This window comes from Melozone crissalis, unplaced genomic scaffold, assembly GCF_028551555.1.
Source record: "Melozone crissalis strain CALT ecotype California unplaced genomic scaffold, PUWL_Pcris_2 ptg000045l_1, whole genome shotgun sequence".
Lineage (NCBI taxonomy): Eukaryota > Metazoa > Chordata > Aves > Passeriformes > Passerellidae > Melozone > Melozone crissalis.
In genome coordinates, this window is record NW_026535823.1 from 10,868,941 (window position 1) to 10,881,971 (window position 13,031).

At 37.2% G+C, this 13,031-nt stretch overlaps 1 protein-coding gene across 1 annotated transcript in view; it reads right to left on the reverse strand.

Annotated features, from left to right (window-relative positions):
* The window catches only part of KCNT2 (potassium sodium-activated channel subfamily T member 2), a 112,967-nt gene that overhangs the window by 48,190 nt on the left and 51,746 nt on the right, over window positions 1–13,031 (reverse strand). The window contains exon 10 of the mRNA XM_054285841.1: window positions 1,909–2,089. Within this exon, the coding sequence (XP_054141816.1) occupies window positions 1,909–2,089 (181 nt within the window). The remainder of the gene's footprint in view (window positions 1–1,908; window positions 2,090–13,031) is intronic.

Genomic DNA, 13,031 nt, shown 5'->3' on the forward strand with positions numbered 1-13,031 from the left:
AAATGTTCTCTAAGTAAGGTGATCACAAACCACAGCAATAGTGCCAGAGTCTATCACATAAAAACAGCAATGAAAATTCATTAAAATACCAGGGGAATACACTAAATCACAGGAGTTTTAAAAAGAATGAAGGCTGGTACCTTATTCCTTTAAGTATTTTATGCCTCTGAGCTCTTTTTCCAGTATTGTTACATAACTGCTTCCCTTGTATGAAAGGTTAAGTTTTCACACACATACTGTGAATAGACTTGGAAAGAGGCACCATTTTCTCTTAGTTTGGGCAGTAAATGTTCCCAGAGATTTTATAATGTTCTGAAGGTGATGTTCTGTAAACTCTCTTAACTGCCTTATAATTTTAGATACAACTTAAATACACAGCAGCTGCTGATACAGAAATTTTGCCTTTGTCAGCTGAACAATATATTCAGGTAAGAGAATAACAGTCTGTAAAGAAACATACAAATACCAGTTAAAGCTTCTTGTAAGTAACACATGCTTAATACTGAGATCAATTTAACTGTATGGCTGTGTGATAGCATCTTTTTCTCCTCCACCTTCCACTGATGGAGAGGCTGGATCATGAATAATAACTGATTTCATTTCATTGCAGGGCTCAGGAGAGAATGCCTCCCACTCCATTATGTGTATGGAAAACTATATGAAGCCCCATTATCGCTACAAAGCTATAAAATAAAGCAGCTAATAATAGGTAAATTTATGTGAAATTCCAGTAGATTCTAGGTTATGTACTGCTCCTGTGGGAGCCTCAAGTATATATCAGAACCACCTTAAGGATGAAATTTCTATGTCCTAGAAAATACCAAATTTCTTAAAGAGAGCACATTTTAGTTTTCAATAGAATCTATATTTTACTAATTTTTCACTGGGTGAGAATATAATTGTGTTGGTGCATATGGCTATGAATACATACATTCAATATTTAATTAGAGTGTTAAATAACTTCAAGAAAATTATTGCTGAAAGCTTGAGCTTCCACCCTCCCAGGGCTTGCGTGTTGTCTGCCCACACTGAGCTTTAGTTCTCTGCCAAAGAAGCAGAGACTGGAAACTATGGCTGTGTGAGAAACTCTGGAGCATCATGGTCTAGCAGGTCTGCTGTAAGCTTTGATAAAAATGCAGAGTGTCTCCCCACATCCTCTTTTGCTGGCACAAGGGTGGGTGATCACCCTGTGTGGAACAGTGAACATCCTGGCAGGGTTTCCCACGTAACCTCAGGGTTTCTGTCATCCAGCCTCACCTAATGAGCTGGAAAACGCTTGGTACAAATTGAACAAAGCTGACTGACTCCTTGAAATACTTGGATTTTCATAAATTGCTCTTTCCCTGTTGAAACTGTTAGAAGTCCTAAACTTAGGCAGGCATGAAAAATTCCTAACTGTGCTGCTGGCTCTGTGTGCATGTGTTCCATACACAGCTGTGAACCCAATTTGCTTGAGTTGCAGATTTAATGAGATTTTTTTTCAAGTTAGCACTGAGCTGTAAGAGTAAGAGAGGAAATGGAGAGAACCAAGATTAGAAACAGGGAGAGCCTGCAGAGGAAAAGCTGTACTCATAAAGAAAGTGCTGGCTACTGTTGTGGGGGTTTTTTGGTAATTGCTCCATTAATAACAACTCCATATCTCAGGATAAAGGAAGGCTTCTGTGGTACATGACTGGTGCAAAAAACTTTCATCAGCACTTTAAAACTGTTATCAATGCCCTGTTTTTTAGTATAAATCTAGAGTATATAGGAGAACATACAGGAACAAGGGAAAAAACCCACAATAGGAGAGACAGATGGTTCTTTTTTCTGACATTTTCTGTGCAATAATAGTAGTAACGATAAATTATTTCAGTTCCTTTGTTTCAAAAACAATTCTAAAGAGAAAAAAAAATAATCCGCATTTACCTGTATGGGCAACACCACAAGAGCAACACAGATCATAATGACAACAAGCAGCTTTGAAGGCCATATCTTGGGTGTAACATCCCCAAAGCCCACAGTAGAAAATGTCACTATGCAGAAATAAAGGGAGTCAAAGAGAGTCAACCTGTTTCCTGCTCGTTCCAGATGCTGAATTCCACAAATACTACGTAGAAAAGAATGAATAAAGACATGAAAAATAAAAACTGTTCAAGCTTGATGATTATACGTGCAGAAAACTATTTTCAGAATTTATAAATTGTTTAGCAAAGACATTTTTTTCAAAGAAAAGTAAAAATTAGTATCAAACCAGAAGTGCTATATTGTTACAACTTTCAAGAGTCATTTGTAATAAAAAACACATTTTTGATTATTCTAATATGATAGGCACAACTGTTGCTAGGTTTTGCTTAGTGGCTGTTGTGAAGGAGAAGTGGTATATAGAACATCATGGATTGATGCAATTCCTTTCTAAACCAGAACAAAACAGATGGTATAGAGCTGCCACCATTCAACATTTTTTATAGATATGTTTCAACTTTTTCAGGGAGGTTTGCTTGCTGCCATGGCCAAGAAAACTGCACATAGAGCTTTCTGTAAATCTATCTCTCTTTGTGCTAGGCTCTGGCCCTTTCTGTGGCAGAGTTACTGATGTGAACCAGTTCTGAGAGCACAGTTGAATATTGGGAGGTTTCTTGTGGTACAAATGGGTACTGACTGTCTGGAACAAAGTGAATGTGAGAACTGCAGTGTACTGAATTATCAGAGGAAAGAGCATCCAGGGTCAGCCTTCAGGTAGAAGTGGGAGGTGGCAACTGGCGAGATTCTGCTCACAGAAAGTACAGAGTAGAAATACGGGGCTGGCTGGGTCTGTAATAACAGAGCAAGTGGAGTTCATCCCTTCCAGTCACACATTCCTGAGAAGAAGTAAACAGCAGCCCAAGTTAACTGGTAATTACTTTTCTTGGAATCAGCATGATATGGTTTTGGTTTTGAGAAGCTGTAACAGAATCTCTCCAGAGGTCATCCTGCTATTTCAAACATTGCAAATTTCAAAAATATTTCACTTTGTAAATATGTATCACGGCAAAGAGCTTCCCAAGCTTAAAATATGATCTTCTCTGATACAGTGGAATTACTTAGTTCACTTCAGGCTTCACTTAAATTATATTCATCTATGTAAAAAAAAACCCCAAAAAACCTCAATGTGTGAACAACCCTGAACATCACTTTTCCCCCTTGGAGCTAGCAGGATGACTTTTCCTCAGAGAATTAGATAAGTAATTAATAAATCATATCATATTCCTCAGTAATTATTCTAGAACACACTAAATATTATTTCTTCATGTATGGTATCCAGATGGTAAGAGTCCCTCATTAATATCTGCCATGGGAAGACCTTTGCATCACCAGGGAGACCCTGTGTTTATAACAGTGTTAGCAGTTGTTCTTCTTTTCTCTGTTCTGTTCTCCAAATATAATTTAGCTGTGGGCAGTGGCATTTCCAGAACATATGGATCAAATTCCCTGTTTCCTTTTCACAGTTCTAGCATTTGTAGTTTTCACACATCTCAAAATGTTCTAAAAAGGGTGGGCTTTTTTCCCTGTTGTTTGCCTAAGTTTCATACTTCAGTCAGAACTGATATTTATATTCCTATCCAGTTCATCCCACATTTTTCACTGGAGTTGTAATCCAGATCTTCCATTATTTCACTATGTTCACAGTTTTGCTGGAGGTTTTTTTGCTTTTTTTTTGGGGGGGTTTTTTTTTGGTTTTTTTTTAGTAAAAGGATAATTATATTTTTGTCCCTGAAAATACTAACAGAAGGACTGTAAGTAATTATGCTAATGAAGCTTTCTTTTGGTCTCAGACAAGGAAGTTTCTCAGCTAAAGCCTTTTCTAGTTTTAATATGAAATAATGAAGTATATTGTAAAGGCACTGAAGCATGGCAAAATGAGCTATTTTAATATCAATATTCACATACGTTATGTTTAGTTTTAAAAGCAGAATGGAAATGGATTTTTAATTCTTTGTTTTTATTATTCCTGTTCACCTGTGTGCATTTTCTTCCCTATAGTTGCCTTTTGTGGATATATCCCAAAATACATAACCTTGACTTCAGGAATTAAGCTCATAAGGGCCAGGAAAGCAACAGTTGCACTGAGCCAGGGATATGGTTCCCCTCCAACAGGACTATTACACCACTGCCCTCAGCAGATTAAATATCTGTAGATGGGGTTGTATTGAACCATAATGCATAAGCCTATCATTGGTGGAAATGTAATTTTTATGGTGCTCATACCTGTGAAATTGCTTGATGTTTGTAAATGCAAAAGGTCAGCTTTACCACCTGTATCTGACAGGATGGATTAAAATATAAATTTTTGGTACCATCAGGCTGGTTTTTTCTGATTTTCAAGGAATTAGTAATGTTTATTTCTTGCTTTTTTTTTTTTTTTGTAAAATGTTAACATTTTTAATAGCTTAATGATAGAAAAATTCAGATCTTGAATTGTTGTTGTTGTTATTATTAAGATTTCCATAGCCAGCTGAATTGAAATAAGGTAATATACCATGAACCATTCCAGCTTTTTCTAAATGAACAACAGAATTCCCATTGAATTTGGTGAGATCAAGATTTCATTTGATCAGGTCTATCCCCTTACAGTTCTATGTATTCCTATTCCTTGAAGCCATCAAAATAATGTGTCTGATCCAAAATGTGTATTCAAGATGTTTTTCATTTAACTTAGTGGGCATGAGCCAGAGCTTCCCACGTTTAGTTAACAATTAAAGTCAGCAAGATGAGGGAGCTGCTTCTTTGCAGAAGAAGAAATTCAGCTCTTTTAACAACTTGTTGATGAAATTTATTTCCTTCCTCAAAATTATTTGTGCCTCATTTGCAGTTGTACCAAACTGTACTTGAAGCCCTCACCCTGTATACAAGGGAATGATAAATCCAAAATCAGGGTACCAAGTCTGGGTGTTTTGGTGCTCTGCTGTTTGTCTTTACTGGAGCCAGAGAGTACCAAACTGCAGAAAAAACTGATTTTCAAAGAGACAGTCTAATTAAAAATTAAAATATCACCTCTGTGACTACTCTCCCAAGAACATTACACTTTCAGCTCACCAACTATGCCTTTAGAGAAATGTTACTTAGCATTGATAGCACATTTCCACCTGTCTGGGAATTACCTGATTACACTGCAGAGAGTGCAGTGGAACATCAGTGGATGCCCAAGAAGCCAAGTCCACATGGATTAGTTATTCCATTCCCCACAGCTCATTGACATCTTTTAATACATCCCAATTCCTAGATAAGTAGTAGTATCAGCTTTCTTTTTCAGAAATGAAGTGTTAATCATTACTTTCAGCATAAATTCTGCATGTAAAAGTACACTTATTTCTTATGTTTCCTGACATAATGAAATGTGCAGTAATTCAGGCTTCATATTTTGGCTGGTTTGATATTTTTCGTGATATTTTTACCTCCTTGTTTGCTTCCTCTTCCTCTTTCATCTCCTGAAGCTAAGTAATTTATTTAGTCATCCTTGGATAAACAAAATTATTTCAAGCAGGAAAGGAATGTACAGTAAAGGCAATGCTAACACCTACCTGTTTTTGTGGGGAAAATAAACCACTGTAATAATCAGTACACAGAGAGTCCCTAGTCAAACATAAGGCAAATTCAGCACCTTCTATGCCAATTTTAGGACTCCTGTGAATTCAGGAAAGTTGTCTTTTCACAATGGATCTAAGGGAGGCACTCACAACAAAACAAAATTGCTTCAATGCAGAGATTTAGTGTTTTTAAAAAACCCCACAGAAAGCCAAACTAAGTGTCTGCTGAAGCAAAAGTAGCATCAGAAAATGTATTACAAAGATCCAGGGGATAGAAGTATCTTTCCAAACACTCTGCTACCACTGCACTTTGAAAACAAAAAGTAAAGAGAATAACATGTAATCTCTGAAGATTGGTAATGTTTATTTTGGGTATTATTTGAACTTTTGAGAGTTCAGTCTCTGTTTTACTGGAAGCTTTCTTTCTAGTTCCAGGAATCTTTGTTTGCTTGAGTATCTTATGTGCCAAAACCAAATCCTGTTTGTAAATAAGCTGTCTCTATGCTTATATATAAATAAAATAAATACTGCAGAGTAAAATAATTCCTGAGACAGTCAGTTTTTTATCATGCTGCAGAAGCATGTCACAGAAATGGATGTAACAAGAACCATTTGGATAGTATTTTGCAAACACTGTAGATTAACTACCCTTATTTATAACCAATTGTTTAGAGTCTATTTGATATCAGTTTATATTTTCATTTGTCAGCATTGACAAATTAATCTGATTTCTACATTTTCACTTCTAGAGAAAATTATTGTTTACACATGCAGCTTCTTGAGGTCTAGAATAATGCACCAGAGGCTGAGCCAAAAGTCAGAGCTGTTTCTGTGTGCTGAGGATTAGGCAGCAATTGCCAGCACTTCCCTTTGGACCTGCACCTTTGAGCTCCACCTCGTGTAATGATTTTGCCATGTTTGCAGCAGCTGGCTGAAGGGCCTGGCTAATGAATGTGTTGAAATCCACATGGATCCATTTTAGCAGATTCAGTGTGATTCTGGGGCAGAGGCTCAGTGCTTCTGTACCACACAAGCTACACCTGAACTCACTCACAAGAGTAGCAATCCTGCTTAAGCAAATGTCCTCAGCAGTTTCTCACATCTAAAACTCTGAAAAATTTCCTCATATCTGACCAGAGAATTGTGATGCTAGAAAAAAATTAAAAATTAAACTCTCATCATTTGATTGTCCTGTACTGCCAATTGTTGCTAATGTTATTTTAACAATTTATGAGCTTACTATCACAGATTTTTTCTTTTTTCTCTATGAGAAAAATTGGAATGAACTATCAGTCAACAAAACTGTTAACAGACCACTAATTCTAGCAAATATTCACGGATAAAGTACAAATACAGTGAAATACTGAAGAAAAGGACCATGTTGACTTTCCAGGAAATACAGACAAGCATTTGAGACATATTTTACCATGTTAGTGACTGTAACTGCTTATGGAAACTTCCTCAATATCTACACCAAAATAAAATGTACCTATAGAACATTTCATTCTTCAGTCTCACTCTAGAAGATCTAATATCTCATAAAAGTCTGAAAAATGTATAGAGGTCTTGCTTAAAAAACTGGCAAAAGGTGCTCACTACTTGCCAAAGATTTAGTATTAAGCTGGTGCTAGTCTTAAATCCTTGAAATGAAATTGGTGTTGGGACTAATTCTGTATTTGGAGAATGCCCTGCTTTTTACAGAGGAAAACAGTTTTTCATACTAGAAATTGTCTCTGTGGGGTGTTCTGTCTTCTCTAGAACATCATGTAGAGCCAGATGCAGTTTTGTCCCATATTTTAAAATTAGACATTATGGAACAGCAATTCTCAGTGTGGAGATTTAGTATTCATGTGATCATTAGACATGCAATTTTCACAAACTCCGGGTTGAATACTAATATAACTGGAGTGACATTAAAGTGCATTTTTTTCATTCCCTGTATCAGATACATATGGAAATACTGTCTGTTGACTTCTGAGTGACAATACATGCAGAATGTGAAGGTGCTGGTAATCACCCTACCAGTGACCTAAGAACCTGATGCTTTCTGACAGAAACCCTGACTCTTGTGTAAATAATGAAGAGGCAAACAAAAAGAACAAGGGATATGCAGAAAATGCAGGAAGTAAAAGAGTGAAGCAACAATCACAAAATACTCTGACCAGTAACAAAATGCTAATCCCATCCAAAAGCCCTGAAGATGAGGTTTTGACTTGCTAAAAACCAAATGCTCTCATTTTTTCCAAGCTTGTGCCTCTTCTCAGGTCTTTTCTAAAATCTGTGGGTTTTTTCTAATTTATTTTCTAAAAACAATTTTCCATAAACAATATTAAAATAGAAAAAAAATCCCACTAATTTAAGTGATGTACAACTTTCATAAAGCTAATATGACAGAATTTGGTAAAATAAATCATGTGGGATATATCAAATTTAAGCATTACAATGAGAAGTTGCTATTTTCACTTTTCATTCCACATAAAAGGCTTTAAAGCTGTAGGAATTACTGAATTTCATGACAAAAAAATATTAATTGCATATGAGACAGTAAAAGAAATAAGGGAACTGCTGACTGGAAAGATGAAGGTTGTCATGCTGCCTTTAAAGTAAATAGGTAGAGAAATTCCCATGCTGTTCTTAGCTGGTAACAACTGATCTAACAAATGCAGCAGATCAGCTGCAAGGTATTGCCTGACAGGACAAAACAGACACTGGACATTGTGGTTTCTTAATATTAATGAACAAAAGTTGTAACAATCTTAGATATTTTTGCAACTCTAATGTCACTTCATCTGACAGTTCAACATAAATCTTTCTATTTTTCCAGATATATTTTTTCAGAGACCAGGATTTAGTTTCATACAACACTGTCCCTTTTTTTTTTTTCAGAATCACAATAGGGAAGGGGAAGAGTTGGATTAATTCAGCAGGCCTTGAATCAAACTTTTCAGTTCTGTGGTACTTGGAACACAAGCTGAGGTAAGCACGATGAATTTACTTTCACTACACAACAATGCCACCATGTCAGAAATTAATTCAGACTTTCTCTTCAGATGGAAAGGTAATTTTTGTTTGTATTCCAATTTTATCTTTATCCCAAATGATGATGTTTGGTGATATGATTATTACTTACCCATGGTGTCCTTTATAAGCATTTTCCTTCCCCAAAGATCAGAACATTATATGCAGCTAATGGTTGCAAAAGCTCAACTTATAAAAATAAACTCTCCCCCTAGGAACTCATGTGATTTCCAGCAACTGCAGAACATCTTGTTAAGCAGAATTGGGTATTATGAAATGACCAAGTGTATATAAATATTTGTTGAATCTGAGTGAGAACCCTTCTACTCCTGCTGCTGCCTGTGGTGGGATAAGAAGTGGAGCAGCAATTAAGGAGCTCTGGTCACTGAGGCTGCACTGGCAGGGTGCCTCTGTGGGCAGCCTTCAGCTCAGTGTGTTTCCACAGGCAGCTCTGGCCACACTGCAGCCTCTAAGCTCAACGGAGCACTTGTATTTGTGTGTGCTTTCAGTCTGCCCCTGAGCTTTGATGGTAAACAAAGTAAAACTTGGCAGCCCAGCTTCAGTGTGTCAACACTCTGGTACCCAAGAGCCTGCTGGAGCCTGAGGCTCTGGTCTGCTCACACAAGGAGTCAGGAACTACTCAGGGAACAGAATCATGCACTCACTCCTTAACCACCAGATACTCCTCACCTGCAGAGTGCTACAGAATCAGGTGACATTCTATACCTGTCCTTCCTTGGGAAGAATAATTAAGTAATCTATTTATAATATTCAAAAATTATATGTGTTGTGCTGGAAAATTCAAATTCAAACCTCTAATTTAATACACCCGATATGTTATGCTTTAGAACATCATGTTTAATGTTTCTTGCAATAGTTTTGAAACACTCTTATGGTGTAACAGTTGTTATGCAAACCACCCACACTCCCTCAATCAAACTGAACTAACAATTGAAAGATTCATTATCTGAGTATTTGTTAAATGTGCATAAGAAAAAGCTAACCCAGCATGTAGAATATTCTGTTAGCTACTGACAGAAACCTTTTGTTAATTTTCAACCTAACTCAAGTCATGGCATATTTTAATGTCAAGTGGATTTAATTTTATTGTTAAGTCAAAATTTTCTTCTTATCAGATTTTGCATTTTCATTTGATTTTTAAGGATATTCATGGATCGTCCTTACACTGACATCCATTTTTACATCTCCTTGACAGCCCTTCATCTGTCTGCACTTGGAGTGCAACTTCTTTTTGCTGCTCTCATTGCTGCTATTGAAACAACTGCTTCAGGACAAGCTGAGTTACCTTACTCCAGCTGCAACACTTTATGGTTGCTAGCACCATTAACAAAAAAGAACTTAGAAAATAACAGATAAGTAATATTCAGGAAGAATGGACTTTCTTGTAGTGCTTATCCTGCTGTGAAACTCAAACCAATAACAAATACAAACTGGAGTGGTCTAAAACTTGCAAGTGACTCAAATCAAATGGCTCTTGTCTTATCCCCTTTAACCACAGCCATGAGGCATGCAGCCCTTTGGAAAGCTCTCAAGTGGAATTTCCCTTTCCAGCTTAAATTTCCCTGGACCTGGAGTAATGGGAAACTTTCTATTGGCCTCCCTTCTGGAAACTAAATATAGAAAGAGTGTTTAAGATAAAAGGCTGTAGTCAGATCATGTGAGGACAGTGGTGTACATTTCTTGCATTTCAAGATGCCCTGTGAAAACACTGACTCATCAATGGTCATTATTCTCATGGTGAGTGTTTCCCTTCAATATTTTGGCTGTTACATGCACAATTTTGGCATCATTTAAGCTTCTTTCATATGCCTAGGTATTCTAAGTGTTGGTACCTCTGTCAGTGAGGTCACCTCTACAGTAAAGAACAAAGGCCACCAGTTACTGTCAGATCTGTAACCTCCCTGTCAACATTAGAAATAAAAAATCTGGCCAATATTTACAGAGAGAGCTCTGCAGCTTGCCAGCAACGTTTGCTGGATCTGGGCTACAAAAGTAAACGCTCTGCATGTGTGTTCAGTTTGTCCTCAGTGTAGCTGCTAGATTCCATGACAGTGTTAAGGCAAAGACAGCTCAAACAGGCAGTGAGATAAATGGAAGCGTTTGCTGTGCTGCTGCTTTGCAAGGGGAGTGTCCACACAGCTGCTTAGAGGGGTGGCTGTACAGGCAGACCCAAGAAAAGTGCACTGATATACCCACTCTGTTCCACTTAGAACACAGTCTGCAGATTCCTGATGAGCAGAAGGTTCACTGCAGAGTGCAAGATATAAAGGGGTGTATGGAAATGCAGTGCCATCTAAAATATAGCCTGGGGTTTTTTTAAATACTCATATGGTATGCTTTGGCTCTTTTAATTCATAACAATTGTTATTAAAAAACCAGCAGCACATATGAAAATGTGTGCCACATAAATAAATTTTCCTTGTTTGTGTTCCTTCTCTAAAGGTATTTTTACTTCAGAGCCACCTCTGTGTTGACCTACAGTCTTAGCTGGAGACAACCCTTTGGACAGTGACCAAGGAAACAACTGGCCTGTGAAAAGATATAATTAAGCACCAGACCTAATGCTTAGGTTTGCTAAAACACCACAAAGGGGGGAAGTGTTAAATAGAGGTTGTGTAGTGGGGTGAAAATTACAGGAGGTAATGTGTGAGGAGATAAAAACAATATATTCTGTCATGCATTACAGGGTAGACTCCTCTGTGGTTGGAGTTCCTGCTTGGAAACCCAGTAATTCTATTAGCCATGAGCCAGAGAGCTTGTACACCTTGAACCCTCTCACTGTGTATTGTTCAGTTTGATCAGCAAGCTCTGGGATTTCACCATCATCATTTTCCTCCTCACTACTGTTAACACTGGCTTCCATTGAAATCCAGTGATTTCAATGAAATGTTTTAGTTGAGTGAAAAATCCTGAACTTATAATCCTTAAAGAGTTTGCTGAAAGTCAGAAATTTGTTTTGGGACACCTGCTTTGACAATGTGCTTGCTTGAAGAAAAATTTCCAAGTCTAATAATTTCTTTGGCTGAAATTCAAATGGATCTATACATATTATTCTTTTTAAAAATCATTGAAATCCAAAACCTCACAAGACTCTTGAAATGTGAGGTTTAATTGTTTAACAAACACAAGCATGTTTAGGAAATGTGAGGTTTAACTGTTTAACAAACACAAGCATGCTTAGGAAAAAAATAGTGTATGTAATTAATACTCATCATCTAAAACAAGGGCACAGGTGGTGTCAGAATGACCAAAAAACAGGAGACAAGTGAGTGAGAAGGGAAACTTCATCCAGCAGCCAGGAAAAATAGGATTAATGATCACAACACCAGAGAGATGAAGGCAGGGAAGAAGAAGAAGGAAGATCACTGTGCCTACCAGGACTGACAGCATATTCTAAAATCTCTGGTATGTTTTGTCTGGCATGTTTTCCCCTTGATTGCTTATCCCATGGAGAATATTCAGTAAGATTTTATTCTTACCACAAACACATGCACTACAACTTGTAAAATTAGCTTTTCACTCTGAATATTCAAGAAGAATATTTCAATATGAAATTTAAGACAAATTTCATATTTGTCTTAAAGTTGGCTGAATGTTTTGTGCTTTTTTTTCTTTTATAGTTTTAGAACACCAGTGAAGTGAACAAAAAGAGATCAAGTGAAGGAGTACAGTAAAAAGATGACCCTTTTGCCACAGGGAGAGGCACAACAGAAGTAAATTTCTTTACTGAGAGGGTGTTTGGGCACTGCAAGAGGCTCCCCTGGGAAGTGGTCCTGTCACCAAGCCTGTCAGAGTTCAAGAACCATCTGGACAAAGCTTTTAGTCATATGATTTAGTTTTAGGTAAACCTGTAGGAGCAGGGAGTTAGACTTGATGATGAGTTCCTTCCAACTTGAAATATTCAGTGATTTATCCAATTTTAGTAAATGCAAGTACATGCCCATATGTAGCTGTGCCCTCTCATCAGTAACTTTATTTTTAACTCCTTTGCGTCAGATATTTGCATTTACTTGTTTTTCCTCTGCTCATCTCTAATGAAAAGAAACTTGCAAAATATTTAAACTGTATTTAAACCAAAAAGCAGATTAAGTGCTCATTCTCAGCAGTTGACTAAGGCTTGTCATGTACAAAAGCCAATGGTAATAATGACCTAAAATATAAAAAAAAGTAACTGAAAGGGAACGCCACAAAGAGTTTGGTTTTGAACGAAGCCTGCAGTCCCGGCAGACTGCAATGCATTGGGTCCCTTTAAACAGCCCTGTCTCTGCTGTGATCCCCTTCAGCAGGAGGGAATGCCCTGCTTGCTCTGCAGGGTCATCACAGTGCTCTGTGCCCAGAGGAACTGACAATCACATTTCATGCCTGCTGTGAAGTTTGCAGTCTACAAAGTCAAGCTATAGCTTGGTCTTCAGTTTTTACTAATGACCACTAATTATTTTTAGTCAC